General features: G+C 42.2%; 2 protein-coding genes across 3 annotated transcripts; one reads left to right on the top strand and one right to left on the bottom strand.

The window, feature by feature from the left end:
- Positions 1 to 2,058: 2,058 nt before the first annotated feature.
- Positions 2,059 to 6,855, bottom strand: LOC147268750 (hatching enzyme 1.2-like). The gene is made up of 8 exons (XM_086192158.1): positions 6,822 to 6,855; positions 4,642 to 4,710; positions 4,409 to 4,564; positions 3,430 to 3,550; positions 3,166 to 3,344; positions 2,697 to 2,778; positions 2,283 to 2,407; positions 2,059 to 2,189 (listed from the first exon to the last, which is right to left on the bottom strand). Coding segments are annotated over exons 1-8 (768 nt in total). The 3' UTR covers positions 2,059 to 2,187.
- A 1,776-nt stretch (positions 6,856 to 8,631) lies between these two features.
- LOC147268749 (low choriolytic enzyme-like) lies at positions 8,632 to 13,149 on the top strand. 2 transcript variants are annotated; one of them, XM_086222513.1, is made up of 10 exons: positions 8,632 to 8,723; positions 9,218 to 9,248; positions 9,356 to 9,421; positions 9,681 to 9,830; positions 10,762 to 10,879; positions 10,975 to 11,153; positions 11,378 to 11,459; positions 11,653 to 11,777; positions 12,637 to 12,694; positions 12,918 to 13,149. In XM_086222513.1, the coding sequence occupies exons 1-10, from the start codon at positions 8,661 to 8,663 to the stop codon at positions 12,943 to 12,945; spliced, it is 900 nt and encodes a 299-aa protein (XP_086078639.1). In that variant the 5' UTR covers positions 8,632 to 8,660; the 3' UTR covers positions 12,946 to 13,149. The 2 variants fall into 2 exon arrangements, with proteins under 2 accessions (XP_086078639.1, XP_086078646.1); XM_086222520.1 differs by lacking the exons at positions 12,637 to 12,694; positions 12,918 to 13,149 and having other exon boundaries at positions 11,653 to 11,785.
- Positions 13,150 to 13,541: the final 392 nt, after the last annotated feature.

The raw sequence follows: 13,541 nt of genomic DNA, 5'->3' as shown, positions 1-13,541 counted from the left end.
GATTTGATTTGAGCCCCTTGTGTGCTCTGTGTAAACCCGAATCTGAATGAAACATCTATTAAAACAAAAATCCAAGGGAGATGAACTACGAGAATCATGAAATTACAATTTCAAGCATCTTACTTGAAACATAAGCACTTATAAAACCTTGAAAATATCCCATCAGCACTCGTGTTGCAGATGTCCAGCACCCATATGAAGTCTGCATAGGAGACTCTTATATCTGGACCAGCGTGCAGGTCCAATCAAGTTCCTGTACAGTATTTCTGTGTATATGCAGACAGTGGTTGTACTACTAATACAGTGAGTTGATGTTCTAGAATGTTCTGCATTGTTTCCACCTCCAGGTAGACCCTGTGAGTGAGTCCTGCAGTTTCAGCGTGACAGTCGTTTCACACGCAGCAGACGACGCGTCCAGTCAGAGAGGAAACGCTGGTTTGTTGCCATCAGGTGCTGTAATGAAGCTGCTGCAGTCAAAGTAGCTGCAGAAAGTTGATGGAGGCCAAAAGTAGTGGGTGATTTAGAGTTGATGAGTTCTCCTGATATTTTTATCGTCTGTCAAACAAAAATAATGCTTTTTTAAATATACATTTTAACATGTCTATTAATTGATGTCAAGGTGTATTATTGGTGCTATACCTATTTTATTTGATCATTTTCATCTTATGAAGTTGGCTTTTAACGAGGAGCTGAGAGTCAAATGTCTTTCCTCCTCACGTGACAGCAAGTGTGGTCGGACAATAAAGAATTCTTGATCTTTGAAACATGAACAATGATTCATATTTAATTGATGTCTTTTTGACAAACTATGTTTTCTTAGTTCTCACACTCGGACCATTGCTTTATTAATGCTTAGGTAAAATACATAATTGTATTTAATTTTCATCACAGAAATGCAAAATTTTGATGTATAATGTATATTGAAACATCAGTTAAGGTTATTATCTATCCGTCTATCTATCTATCTATCTATCTATCTATCTATCTATCTATCTATCTATCTATCTATCTATCTATCTGTCTGTCTATCTATCTATCCATCTATCTATCTATCTATCTATCTATCTATCTATCTATCTATCTATCTATCTATCTATCTATCTATCTATCTATCTGTCCATCTATCTATCTATCTGTCTATCTATCTATCTATCTATCTATCTATCTATCTATCTATCTATCTATCCATCCATCCATCTATCTATCTATCTATCTGTCTATCTATCTATCCATCTATCATCTATCTATCATCTATCTATCTATCTATCTATCTATCTATCTATCTATCTATCTATCTATCTGTCTATCTATCTATCTATCTATCTGTCTATCTATCTGTCTGTCTATATCTATCTATCTATCTATCTATCTATCTATCTATCTATCTATCTATCTATCTATCTATCTATCTATCTATGTGTGTGTACAAATATGTATCTCATGATTCCACTGAGCTTCACCCCTCAGTGGAGGGTTTTTGCTATTGTTGAGCTAACTTTGCTATTTTGCTATTCCAGCATTGGCAACAACTGCTGACACAACAAAACTGCATAAAACGGGACCCACGAGTGATAAAATGCTGTTGAGTTGATGTGCAGATGGATCAGCTCGATGCTGTCAGAATCCACATGTACACACGTGATTCATCCACCACATCGTGCTGCTTTCTCCAGCATATGCAGCCAGCGAGCACTGGCATGGACATCGACTCCATTTTCTTGAGTGACAGGACGGCTTCATTGTCTGTAGATGATGAAGACAGTCGCCTGTGTGCCTTCAGCATGGAGGTTTATAGACGAGTTCATCAGAACGATTTTCAGTGGTGACAAACTGATCCATGATCAGCCTCACTGATCCACAATCAGACTGAGGATCCAGACTCACGTTAGTGCTAAATTAATAAGTTCGCCACCACTAATTATCAACAGGAGGAAGACGTGCAGCCCATGACACTCTTGTGTCCTCCTCAAATCCCCCTACAGGCTCCTCATGAGTAACTGCATACACAAACACTGATACTCAATAACTTGCAGGAAAAACACATAAAAGGACGTGACTGTGGTGTCATACAATGAAAACTCAGTTTATTGTATGCTGAGTGAGTTCAGCTGCGTTGGTCTGGTGTCCAGTGAGGACGAGGAGGCGCTCTTCCTCTGGTCTGTCTGTCAGCAGGTCTGGACAGTCTTCCTCTGAGAGTGTGGACAGCACAGAGTGGTTCAGGTCAACACTGAGAGGAGCTGATGACTGGGAGATGCTGCTAATATGTTCAGGAGGACACTCACAGCACTTGTAGAGTGTGTTGAGCCTGGCGATGTCGTTGCGGCTCATCTCCTTAGCGTTGCCAAAGGACACGTTGGAGTTAGGAATGGGGACCATGGTGGGCTGGTTGTTCTTGGAGAAGGCATACCTACAAGCGGTCACACACACACACACACACACACACACACGCACGCGTGCGATAACAGCCCAGCACATCCTGCTCATAATGGCATTCAACATCATAACAGCAATGCTGCAGGTGAGCACTGATACTTCAGCACTGGTCTGACTGGGCCCAGCTGCAGTTGCAACTCTTAAACACTGGTTGGCGGCGAGGCTTCTTTGTGGCTGTGTTGAGTTCATGTCTCCAATCTTTATTATCACATAGGAGAGAAAATTCTTGAGCAGCCAGCTGAGTGGCTTGTCCTTGTTCTCACCTGTGGTACTGCATGACAGAGTTGTAGTCGTAGGGGGTGCCCTGGTTGAGGGTGGCGATCTTCCTGAAGTTGTGCTCCATTCCTCCAAAACAAAGAGAGAAAGTTCATGTTGGTTTGGTTTCAGGAGCTTTATATTCTAACTGCTGTCCAACAATTAGCTGCTTCAAACAATAGTTCAGTTAGACACAGAGGAAATAATAATTTGCAAAAAAGATGAAACTAACTGCATTTGAAAGTCTAGATTTCAGAATTTTACTTCAGCACAGGAACAGATGAATTAGCAAAGAAAAAAAGGGCTACAGAGGCAGGTTACTAGTCACACTGACAGCTAAGATGCTGATGCTGGGCATCTCATTTTAGTGTATTAGCTAATGGCTAAAGGCCTGTATATTAGCTTCATGTAGCTATTAGGGGAAACAGATGAGTCTGAGTGTGGTGGCTGGAGGCTATCAAGGAAGAGCTCTGTTACCAGACTGAACGTTCTGCAGCAGGACTTTGATGTGGTTGTCTCTGTCTGAGCGGGTCTGTTCATGGTTGAATCCCAGAGCGTGGAGCAGCTCGTGCTGGACTGTACCATGGTAGAGGCATCCTCTGCGGGCCAGGGACACCACCTGCTTACCGCCACGACGGCCGACGAAGGACCAGCATCTAGACAGGGTGAGAGGGACTTTGAGGAGCACTGAGGGCTGAGAAAGATTTCACCTCCAGCTCATCCTCTGCACCAGTCTCCTACCCGTCCTGAGACTCAATGCTCAGCCTGTCGCGGTCGCTGCTTCTGCTGGGCCTGAAGCGGATGCAGGAGAAGGAGGAGAAGGACTCCAGTCCACGGGTGATGATGGACTTCTCCCTGGAGGCTGGTGGGACAAGACACACATGCTTGATGCTGACACACTGGGCAAGAGTCTGTACAGAGCACCAACTGTAAAACCCAGTGATGAGGAACCTGAAGCTGACAGTCAAACAGGAATGATGTGTGCCTGCTGTGGTCAAACTACAAAGTTTTGAACATCAGCTTCCTGTACACCTTTGCCACTTACAGTCTTGCTGTTTGTTTCAAGCAGGCTACATAGGTGTGACTAACATTCCTTGGTTACCAAGGTTGAATGTCATGTGAAATCACTGGCATAGGTTATGGAAGACAGACGTATGTGAAGCCTACAAATCTACAACCGTTCATGTCGTTCTTCAGTTCAAACATGTGAAAACAAGTTGAACATCATGTTGCAACAGCAACGTCTGCTCAATCATCCTGCAGCAGCTGCTCCTTAGACTTCAGTCTCCCACTGTATTTGTGTCAACAACCAACAGTCAAATAGTGAGTTGCTAAATGTTGGAATTATGGGACAGAAGTGCCTCTGATTTCCTCATAAAAGCTAGTTCAGAGTGTTGAATACCAACACTTTATTCATATCACCGATTTGTGAAATCCAATGTTTTGTCTAAAATAAGTTACTTGACAATGTGTCTGACAAGGAAGTGATGTCAGGAGGCGTGGCCAGACTGCTGCTCCCATCTTGTTCTGTCCCACCCTCACAACCTTTAACCAGCCCATAAAGTTCTCCTGTGAGCTTCCCCTACTGGGGTGCTAACACTCGAGCACACCTCAACTGTCTGAACTGACAAATCATAAAGATTCTAGATATGAGTGTGATTGTGCTTTCAGCCTACGTGTGAGAATATCTGGCCCTTCCAGGCCTCCACCAGACACTTACAGAACTGCCCAGAGATGGAATAAGGAATGTAGACCTTCCCATCAGTCCACTTTCCCCACTTGCAGCTGCGGCTGGTGCAGGGGTCAGCGTTCCTCTCAGCATCACCGTCAATGGCGATGTCTCCTTCGATCAGGGCGGGTCCATCATCTGAACGCACTGAAACAGCCACCCTGTTTAGAGCCTGTTGGGCTGCTACTGATAATGTCATGAAGATGGAGAAGATGGGGACTCACCTAGATTCCTATTGGCTCTCTCCAGAAGTTCAGAGACTGAAAGCTCCCCTTGGTCCTCTGCAGCATCTTCTGCTCAGAGACAAACAATTCACCATTGCACTTGGCATAGAGAGACACGATAGTGGACAAATCACTAGAGTGATGGAGGACAGCATACCTGCCTGCTGGTGCAGCGTGGCGCCAGGAAGGAGAAAACAGACGGGGATGAGTAATACACAGCAACACACATTATTTAACTAAAAATTGAATTAAATTCTACTGTTTAATATTTATAATAACTTCTGACATTTAAAGAAAACACATTTTGAATTCAGCAGCTGTTAAAGTGGCACGTTTACCTTAAAACTGTTTTTCCATCAAGCTACAATCATGTGTGTTGTGGTCAAACCAACAACTGTGCAACATTTATACGTGACGGGGGGCTACCTGCTCATGGGCCCAGCAGCTGGCCGACAGCAGCAGCAGGGTCAGAGCTGATAGCCTGAAAACAGACGTACGAGCCATCTTTGCAGAGCTACAGGACATAGAGACAAACCAGAGGACTCATGCATGAGTGGGACCTGATATTTACTCCGAAGTCTCAAACACTGGAGGAAGCTGAACTCACCATAGATGTTCTGTGTGCAGCGGAGGTTTGGCTCCATGATTTATACCAGCTCCATCGGTCACCTACCCATATATGGACTATCAGACACCTGAGAGAACCCTAGAGGCAGCTGAACTTGCACACTTATTGGACACATAAGGTTCAAATGCATGCATGGGAAATACGTGTGGGAAAAGCACATTTGTAAAACAAAAACTGAACCGTCAGCATGAAGCGGTATGTCAGATAGAAGGGAGGCTGGGACGGCTTTATCAAGCGGTACTCCTGTCATGTGGTCACCACCACACTTAAACATACTACTGATAACATGTGTTTCAACAAATAATTATGCAATTAAATCTGAGTGCATTTGCATAAATTGAGAGAGGATAAATGCAAACACTGGATACCGATTTCTACATTTTGTTGACAAATTCAGGTCAAACGGAGGGATTGAGTGCAGTCTACTACTCAGAATAAAAGGAGGGAAGCGGCGTGTCAGACCTGGACCTTGATCTTGTGAGCTGATGGCCTATTTTAAAGTAGTCATGATGTGTAGGCTTATGAAAGAATAAAGAGGCAGGGTCACTATTTGGCCAGATGAGGCTTTGCTTTGCAACACGACTGCAGTTTTACCTCTCTAAGTAGTACACGCAAGTGATAATGCATTTACAATCATTTATTAATCCCTTATGAGGGCCGACTTATTGTAAAGAGGTACTGTAACAAGAAATTGTAATTAATGTTTACAACTGAGCTCCTGGAGTCGTCCTCCAGAGAACCTGTTCTCCCCAGTTACCTGAAGGTAGACGTCATCAGCTGCAGCTGCATCTCAATACAAATCAATCAGTGGATGACAGGAAACGTGCAGAAATGACCTGGTGTCTCTTCATAGTGGGACGTGTCTCAACAACAAGCCACAGACCCTTTATTTTGACACCTCTCACAGTGTGATGGCAAGTTGTTGCAACAGTGTGGCTCACACAACCTCCGTAGGCTGCACAACTACTGCACAACTACTGCACAACTACTGCATGGCCTGCAGCAATAAGAGACCAGACCTGAGGGTCTGAGGATAGAACACAAACCTTTGTTTGCTAACCCAACAGGCTTGGGGCTACAAGTCATCCCATGCTATTTTCATAAAGGTGTTGATCGACGCAGCCGTCGAGCTGCAGCAGAGGTGGTTCCAGGTCTGTGCAGGTTCACACTCGATGACATCATGCAGACTATATTTCTTTGTGTGATTCATTTGAGAGGGATGGATACAGTACAGATACAGACATGCTAAAACCAGCCATCAGATGCAAGTATCACAGTGTTTGTAGTGAATATAGCATTCACATGATTAGCAACACCCGTCCCAAGGTGACAGTTTAGTGGACAAATGTCCTTGAGTTGAATCCAGTGGAGGTCAGCCCCTCCAGTGGAGCTGCAGACCAGCACTCTCTTGAGGGTGGACTGCTGCTGACCCACATTCATCCCTCTCTTTTTCAACTTTCTTTTCCATTTAGTTAAAAAAAACCAGACAGAGAATACACTATCCAAGTTCAAGAACACTGGCAGGCTGAAGGTTTGACAGCGTGCTGCTCACCTTGGAGAGGTGGCTCCTCATGCTCAGAACCCATGACTCAGAACCCTGCAACACTGCCGGATAAGACCAAGCACACACATCCCCACAACCCCCCCCCCCCCCCGAACTGTGACTTAGTCAAAGCAGCAGAAGCTCTTCCACCATGTAAGACTCCTTATCAATGACGCTGGCTACTATAACCATGCAGTCTGTGCGTGTCCTCTAAATCTGTCTCTGTCCGAGTTCCTCTTCTTGCAAGACTTTGCAAGAGTGTGTGTAAAACCTTTGCTTGCCCACATTTAGAGAAGTCTCTCAAACACAACACGGTCTTGCAACTCTGATTTTGAACATGGAGGATTGCACAAATATACAACCAATAATGCAATCAAACAGGAGTCTGTAGCACTTTGGTGCGCTCACCATCAGATCTTTGGTGTGTGGAGACAGTTCAACGGACCCTTTGACACAGGGGAAATCTGAAGAAACAGTTGTCATCACACAGAACAATGAATCACACAGCGTCAAGGCATGGAAACGCTGGTTACTTGCAGCCATTAAACTCTGCGGGCACTGGGTCCGTTGACCTGTTTCTACACATCAGTAAAGCAGTACCATCAGCATGAAGACATCATCTGTTCAAATGCTCTCATACTGTAAAGGTTTTATAAGTGCTTATATTTCAAGTAAGATGCTCACACTGTCTGTCTACAAAACATTCCCTTGTTTTATTTTCAGAAAAATACTTAACATCTTTTCTAAAAATACACATGTATAACTTTTAAACGAGGTGGTCCTGATTCCACATGATTCTTCTAATTCTTTTAGCCCTCTTGGATGTTGGCTTCTATTACATAGCAGGAGTCCATTTTAATTTCCCTTCTTTTTGAATCACTCTGGAAGCTGGGTTCTGGAAATGGTTCCATAAAGGATATTATCAGGTACGATATTTGAGGAGCTTGTGCTTTTTGGTAGTTTAGTAATATATTTGTCAGTTTGGTTGACAGTTACATTGCAGATGAAGATTTGGCATCAAGACAAAAGTTCAGTTTGAGCATTGACATGCAGCAAAAGCGTCACAATGTTAAGCAGCAGAAATAATAATTCCCAGTAATCTTGTGTATGATAATACACCTCTGATGATGTCACTCGCATCCTTTTTACTATGTTTGACTCCTCCAACTAACACAGGCACACTTGAGTGTCGGTCCTCTACTTGTGATAAGACTTAATAACAACAACAACAACAACAACACGCTTTCACACATGTGAAAGAGCAGAATACTTCCAGCAGGTTTTGTCTCTGGAACCACAAAGACACAAGTGTCCTCAACTTTCAAAACCTGTCTCTGTTGCAGCAATAACGGTCGCCATGGGTGAAGCCATTTGAGTCAGTAGCTCTGTACTGAGCTGTGAGAGGATGCATCTAAGTACACAAGTACACTTTTAGACACTTGTACTGTCCCAAAGGTGACTGAATCCATTAACATACCACACTCAAATTACTGTTCCTTTTACTCCACTATATAAAGTTGGTAGATTTGAAATTTTAAATTAAAAAAGTGAACGACATGTAACAAAAGGTGGCATGTTTCTGTGAGTTGCTGCTGGTTCCATTAACGCAGATAATCGACACCTAATGAATGCTATAAACACAGAGCTCCTTTTATATACAGAATTGGGGTTATACTGGTTAAACTGGTGCTTCAACTTCAGTGAAGGAAGGAGTATTTCCTCCACCAGTGTTGTGAGCAATGTGCCATATTTGGACAAAACTGAGAGGGGTTTCCTGACTATATAAGCTCCAGCCCTCTGGTTTCAAAGGCATCATCTTGGTCGGCTGCAGCGCTCCTTCATCCAGCCATGATGCTCCAGGCTGCTGTGCTCAGCTTCCTCCTCTGCTCCGCCCACACCTCTCCTGTACAGGTAACAGTCAACAGATGCCTCGCTGCTGCCAGACGGAACAAATAAGTGGCGAAGTGCTTCAGAACGAGTGTGATTTAGTCTTCAGTTTTATACAATGCAAAAAAGGTGTCATCTGAAAATGAGGCAATATCTCCAGTACTTTCTCTGCAGTAATAGTATCTACAGTATTTTCTCAGTCATGTAATTCAGGGGGAGAAAAGACATCAAGAATCTTATTTGTCAAACCTCTGACTTTCGTTTTGTTCTGAAGTCCAACATTGAGCCTGGCTTGATCCGATTTCTAAATTTCTTGTCCTTCAAATCTAGTTACATTTGGGAATATTAGATTAGTTTATGCTTCATTTACACATTTAAACATCATTTCAGCAAACTTGCAATGAAAAACACAATGGTCTTGACCTTATCCACCTTGAGTGTCCGCCCCTCAACTGGCTGAACTCTGATGAAGCCACAGAGGCTCAATCCAACCTCTCTTTCTCTGTGTCCTTTTGCAGGATTCATTTGAGAAGAGTGAGGAATCCTCTGGTAGGACATCCCTGGCTTTCATGAAGCCAAAATTCATGTACTTGATGTGTAACAGTATCATATAGAGCTGCATGAGCTGACATTCAGAAACTGTGTGCGTTCCCCAGGCAACTCCATTGAGGACGATGATTTCAGCGTCTCCACGCTGATCGAGAAGGCCAATGTTAATCTCGGTAGGTTTGTGTCTTCACTGAGCAGATGAAGTAGATTCCTCACATTTCTCCTCATCTTTGGTGAAAGGATCATTTCATCCGTGAATACAGAGAACAAGACAGTCATACGTCATTCAACACTGAGAACTCATAAATGGAGTGTTATCAAACATAAAACTGAGCAGCAGTCAGGACCGCCTGCAGGGAGGATCAGCTGTCCTAGACCAGTGCAGACTTAGGATGACAAAGTGATGAAGCATTTTCACACGTCCTTCTGCAGGACAGAACCCGGATGACCCTCTGGTGTTTGGAGACATAGCAATGCCAACAGGCCTGCAGAACGCTGATCCCTGCACCTTGCGAGGCTGCCTGTGGCCTAAAGCCACTGATGGGAATGTCTATGTGCCGTACCGCATCTCCAGCCAGTACTGTAAGTCCAACTGAATCCATCAGACAATTCCAGTCATGCAGTAACTATAATTCACTATTCACATAGCCACAGTTCTACTACAGGTACACTCATACCAATAGTAGCCTAGAAGTGATGATGTAATTCTTATTATTGGATTAATCTACTAACCAGCATTAATAGCGTCTCCATAAACATATATGAGTAAACATGAACACCATTAGCAAATAATTACTAGAATTAGTAGTTAATTGTTACGTGTCAGTCAGTGCTACCTGATGTTGATTAATGGACTTTTCAAATTTTGTTGTATCAACAGTGATAATAAAGGCCAAAATCAAAATATATTGCTGTACACTAACATACTGAAAAGTAAAGAGGCTCCCTCTACTTCTTCTTCATGTGAAAGTGATAGTAGAGCAAGTGGCAATCATGTGACAACAGCAGCAATAGTTTTAGTATTGGTAATAGCAACAACAAGCACAGTCGCAGTCATACCTGTAGCAGTGGCTGTAACTGGCAGCTGATTTCTGATTCACATTTTTAAGTAAACTTTTCACACTTGTGTTTGACAAATAAGACTTGAACTAATTTGACTTTTGATAACTAGCTTCTTTATTCTTTCATATATTTATCTATTTGTATGGCAGCTTCAGTCCTCTGTGTTGTTTTATATTGGGTGTTGTATCTGCAGCCAGTGCATCACTTGGTTTTGAAAGGTCCAATATAGATACACACAATTTTACTGTCTTTATTTTTCTTTATTATACTTTACCAGTGTTAGAGATGGTCTACAGCACCTCTTGTATTATAATAATGATAACAACAACAAAAATAATAATAATAATAATAATAATAATAATAATGATTTGGGGAAGATCTGTTGACTCCTACTGACAGTCACAACTAGTAAACTCCACTGTTCACAGAATTTGTCTTATTTCCTTTCAAGCTTCTAGAGAGACAAACGCCATTGTTCAAGGTCTGCGGTCATTTGCTCAGTCCACCTGCATCCGCTTTACCCCCCATAACAGACAGAGGGACTTTGTGGATATCCAGTCTCGTGGAGGGTATGGACGGCACAGCACACCTGCATAGTCACAGGGTTCAATGCTGGATACACATTCCTGTTTGGTAACTGACGTTCCGCACTGCTCTGTTTCAGGTGTTTCTCATTTATCGGGCGGCGTGGTAGTGGTCAGGTAGTGTCTCTGAGTCGCCAGGGCTGTATTTTCCAGCACATCATCCAACATGAGATGCTCCACGCCCTGGGCTTCAACCACGAACAGACCCGGTCTGACAGGGACCAGCATGTGCAGATCCTGCTACAGAATGTAATTCGTGGTGAGATGTCTTAAACTGTCCTTGGTGGAGCAACAATAATAATAATGATGCTTTAAGATATAAAGGAAGACAAATTTACTATCAAGCCAACAAATATAAAACCAAATGAGTACTGTTTATGCATGTATATGTTGACTTCTATGATTATGAACCACTCACAACCAGGCTGACTGGCTAACTGTAACTGAAATGACAAAATAAACAAATAAGTTCATTATTTTCAGGAATGGAGTTCAATTTCCGGAGGATCCAGACGAGAAACCTTGACACTCCCTATGACTACAACTCCGTCATGCACTATGGAAGGTAAAAGGGATGCTGCTCAGATCTGCTGAATATCAGTGGTAAAACAGAACACTCATCAGATATCAGGGTCTCTTGCAGAGTTCTCCTGCAGATGCTGTGACCATTCAACACAAAAGATTCCATCTTTAGGAAAGCAAAGTTTTTTTTTACTGTAGCAGTGTCTTTAATTTTAAGCTGGGTCTTTGTCACACAGGTTTGCATTCTCCAGGAATAGGCAACCGACCATCATTCCCATCCCTAACAGGAACGTAGCCATCGGCAGAGCCACCCAAATGAGTCGGATAGACATCCTTCGGGTGAACCGCCTTTATGACTGCAGTAAGTAGTTCCTATCTATCTATCTATCTATCTATCTATCTATCTATCTATCTATCTATCTATCTATCTATCTATTAAGATACCTACATACTGAGCTACCTTTGTACTAATCCACCCGTCTATTAATCTAACTACGTTAGCTTAGTTTATTTAGCTAGTAATATACCCCAGCCACTAATGTACCTATTTAGCAAATACTTTACCTACCTACCTACCTTCTAAACTACCTTGCTAGCCACTAATCTATTTTGCAACTAATCTACCTACCAAGCAAATAATCTACCTACCTACCTACCTACCTACCTACCTACCTACCTACCTACCTACCTACCTCCCTCCTAATCTACCTGGTTCCTAATTTACCTACCTAGCAATTAATCTACCTACCTATCTTCTAATCTTCCTTGCTAGCTACTAATCCATTTAGCTACTAATCTACCTACATACCTTCTAAACTACCTTGCTAGCCACTACTAATCTACCAACCTAGCAAATAATCTATATACCTATCTACCTTCTAAACTACCTAGCTACTAATCTACCTACATACCTTCTAAACTACCTTGCTAGCTACTACTAATCTACCAACCTAGCAAATAATCTATCTACCTATCTACCTTCTAAACTACCTAGCTACTAATCTACCTAGCTACTAATTTACCTACCTAGCAAATAATCAACCTACCTACCTACCTACCTACCTACCTTCCAAACTACCTAGCTAGCTACTAATCTACTTAACTACTTATCTACCTACCCAGCAAATAATCCATCTACCTATCTGCCTTCTAAACTACCCAGCTAGCTTCTAACCTACTTTCCTGGTACAAGGCTTGTTCACTCTATGAGCTCGTTTCAGATTCCACCAGACGCAACTCCGTCCCCGAGCAAGAAAACTCTTTCCCCCAGAAATCAGAGTAAGTTACTAGTTCACACCATCATTGACATCATGAAAAGGTGAAATCAGGAGTTTCCATTTGAATCCACTGTGTAATAATAGTCCATTATGACTCAAGTTTATATATACTACTTTAATTAAAAGAAAGATCTAAAGAGCTTTTATCCTGTGTTTTCATGTTTCTGCACATATATTGCAGCGTGACTCATTGAAATGATTTTCCCTTTCCCCTCTTTTTTCAGGAGTGAGACCTCTACAGCTGTTAACTAACAAAAGTAAAAGAACGATAAAATGCCTTTCATGAATGAAGTTCTGAACTGCTTCAGTTGAATCAGATATTCTACTGATTTCTCGAGCTTTGTGTTCTCTTGCTGTTCCATATAACTTCCTGTGGACTGGAAGGAATGAATGAATAAACGTTCGTTTTCACATCCTGCATGAGTGCCTGTGTCAGATTCACCTCAATCATCTGTGCACCCACAAAGATCGGTGACCTCAGTGACAAGGGACCAAATATTTACATTCTTTTCAAGCTGATTTGTTACATAAACTTCTCAAGTCATAAACACACAAACACATACAAACACACCTATACACCTACCTACACATGTTGGTAGCCCTGCCTAGCTGGTAGCATGTGTGGTCTCTGTGGTAAATTAATCAATTAATCCAAGTAGATTTAAAGTTTATGTCTATTTACTGTTTAAACTAACAGGAAAATTTCTCTATTAAAATAAAAACTGAACTCCAATCAAATTACACAATAAAATCACAAAAAATGAGAAAAGTTGTCATAGACTTTGAATGATTTTACAAGTGTTAGCTCTGTTATATCGCTAAAACATTTTCATGTACTACTCTGTCGA

This window comes from Aulostomus chinensis, chromosome 2 (assembly GCF_037954235.1).
Source record: "Aulostomus chinensis isolate RoL2024-O1b breed Wild chromosome 2, RoL_Achi_v1.0, whole genome shotgun sequence".
Classification (NCBI taxonomy): Eukaryota; Metazoa; Chordata; class Actinopteri; order Syngnathiformes; family Aulostomidae; genus Aulostomus; species Aulostomus chinensis.
Note: the sequence above shows the minus strand (reverse complement) of the source record. Positions and strands in the feature narration are given on the sequence as shown.

Coding starts and splice junctions, on each gene's coding strand:
- LOC147268750 (XM_086192158.1), bottom strand. CDS start 6,855: ATGGGTTCTGAGCATGAGGAGCCACCTCTCCAAG. Junction 4,565..4,641: donor GAGAGCCAATAGGAATCTAG/GTGAGTCCCCAT, acceptor TGGCTGTTTCAG/TGCGTTCAGATGATGGACCC. Junction 3,345..3,429: donor AGCATTGAGTCTCAGGACGG/GTAGGAGACTGG, acceptor CACCCTGTCTAG/ATGCTGGTCCTTCGTCGGCC.
- LOC147268749 (XM_086222513.1), top strand. CDS start 8,661: ATGATGCTCCAGGCTGCTGTGCTCAGCTTCCTCCTCTGCTCCGCCCAC. Junction 8,724..9,217: donor CCCACACCTCTCCTGTACAG/GTAACAGTCAAC, acceptor GTCCTTTTGCAG/GATTCATTTGAGAAGAGTGA. Junction 12,695..12,917: donor TCTTTCCCCCAGAAATCAGA/GTAAGTTACTAG, acceptor CTCTTTTTTCAG/GAGTGAGACCTCTACAGCTG.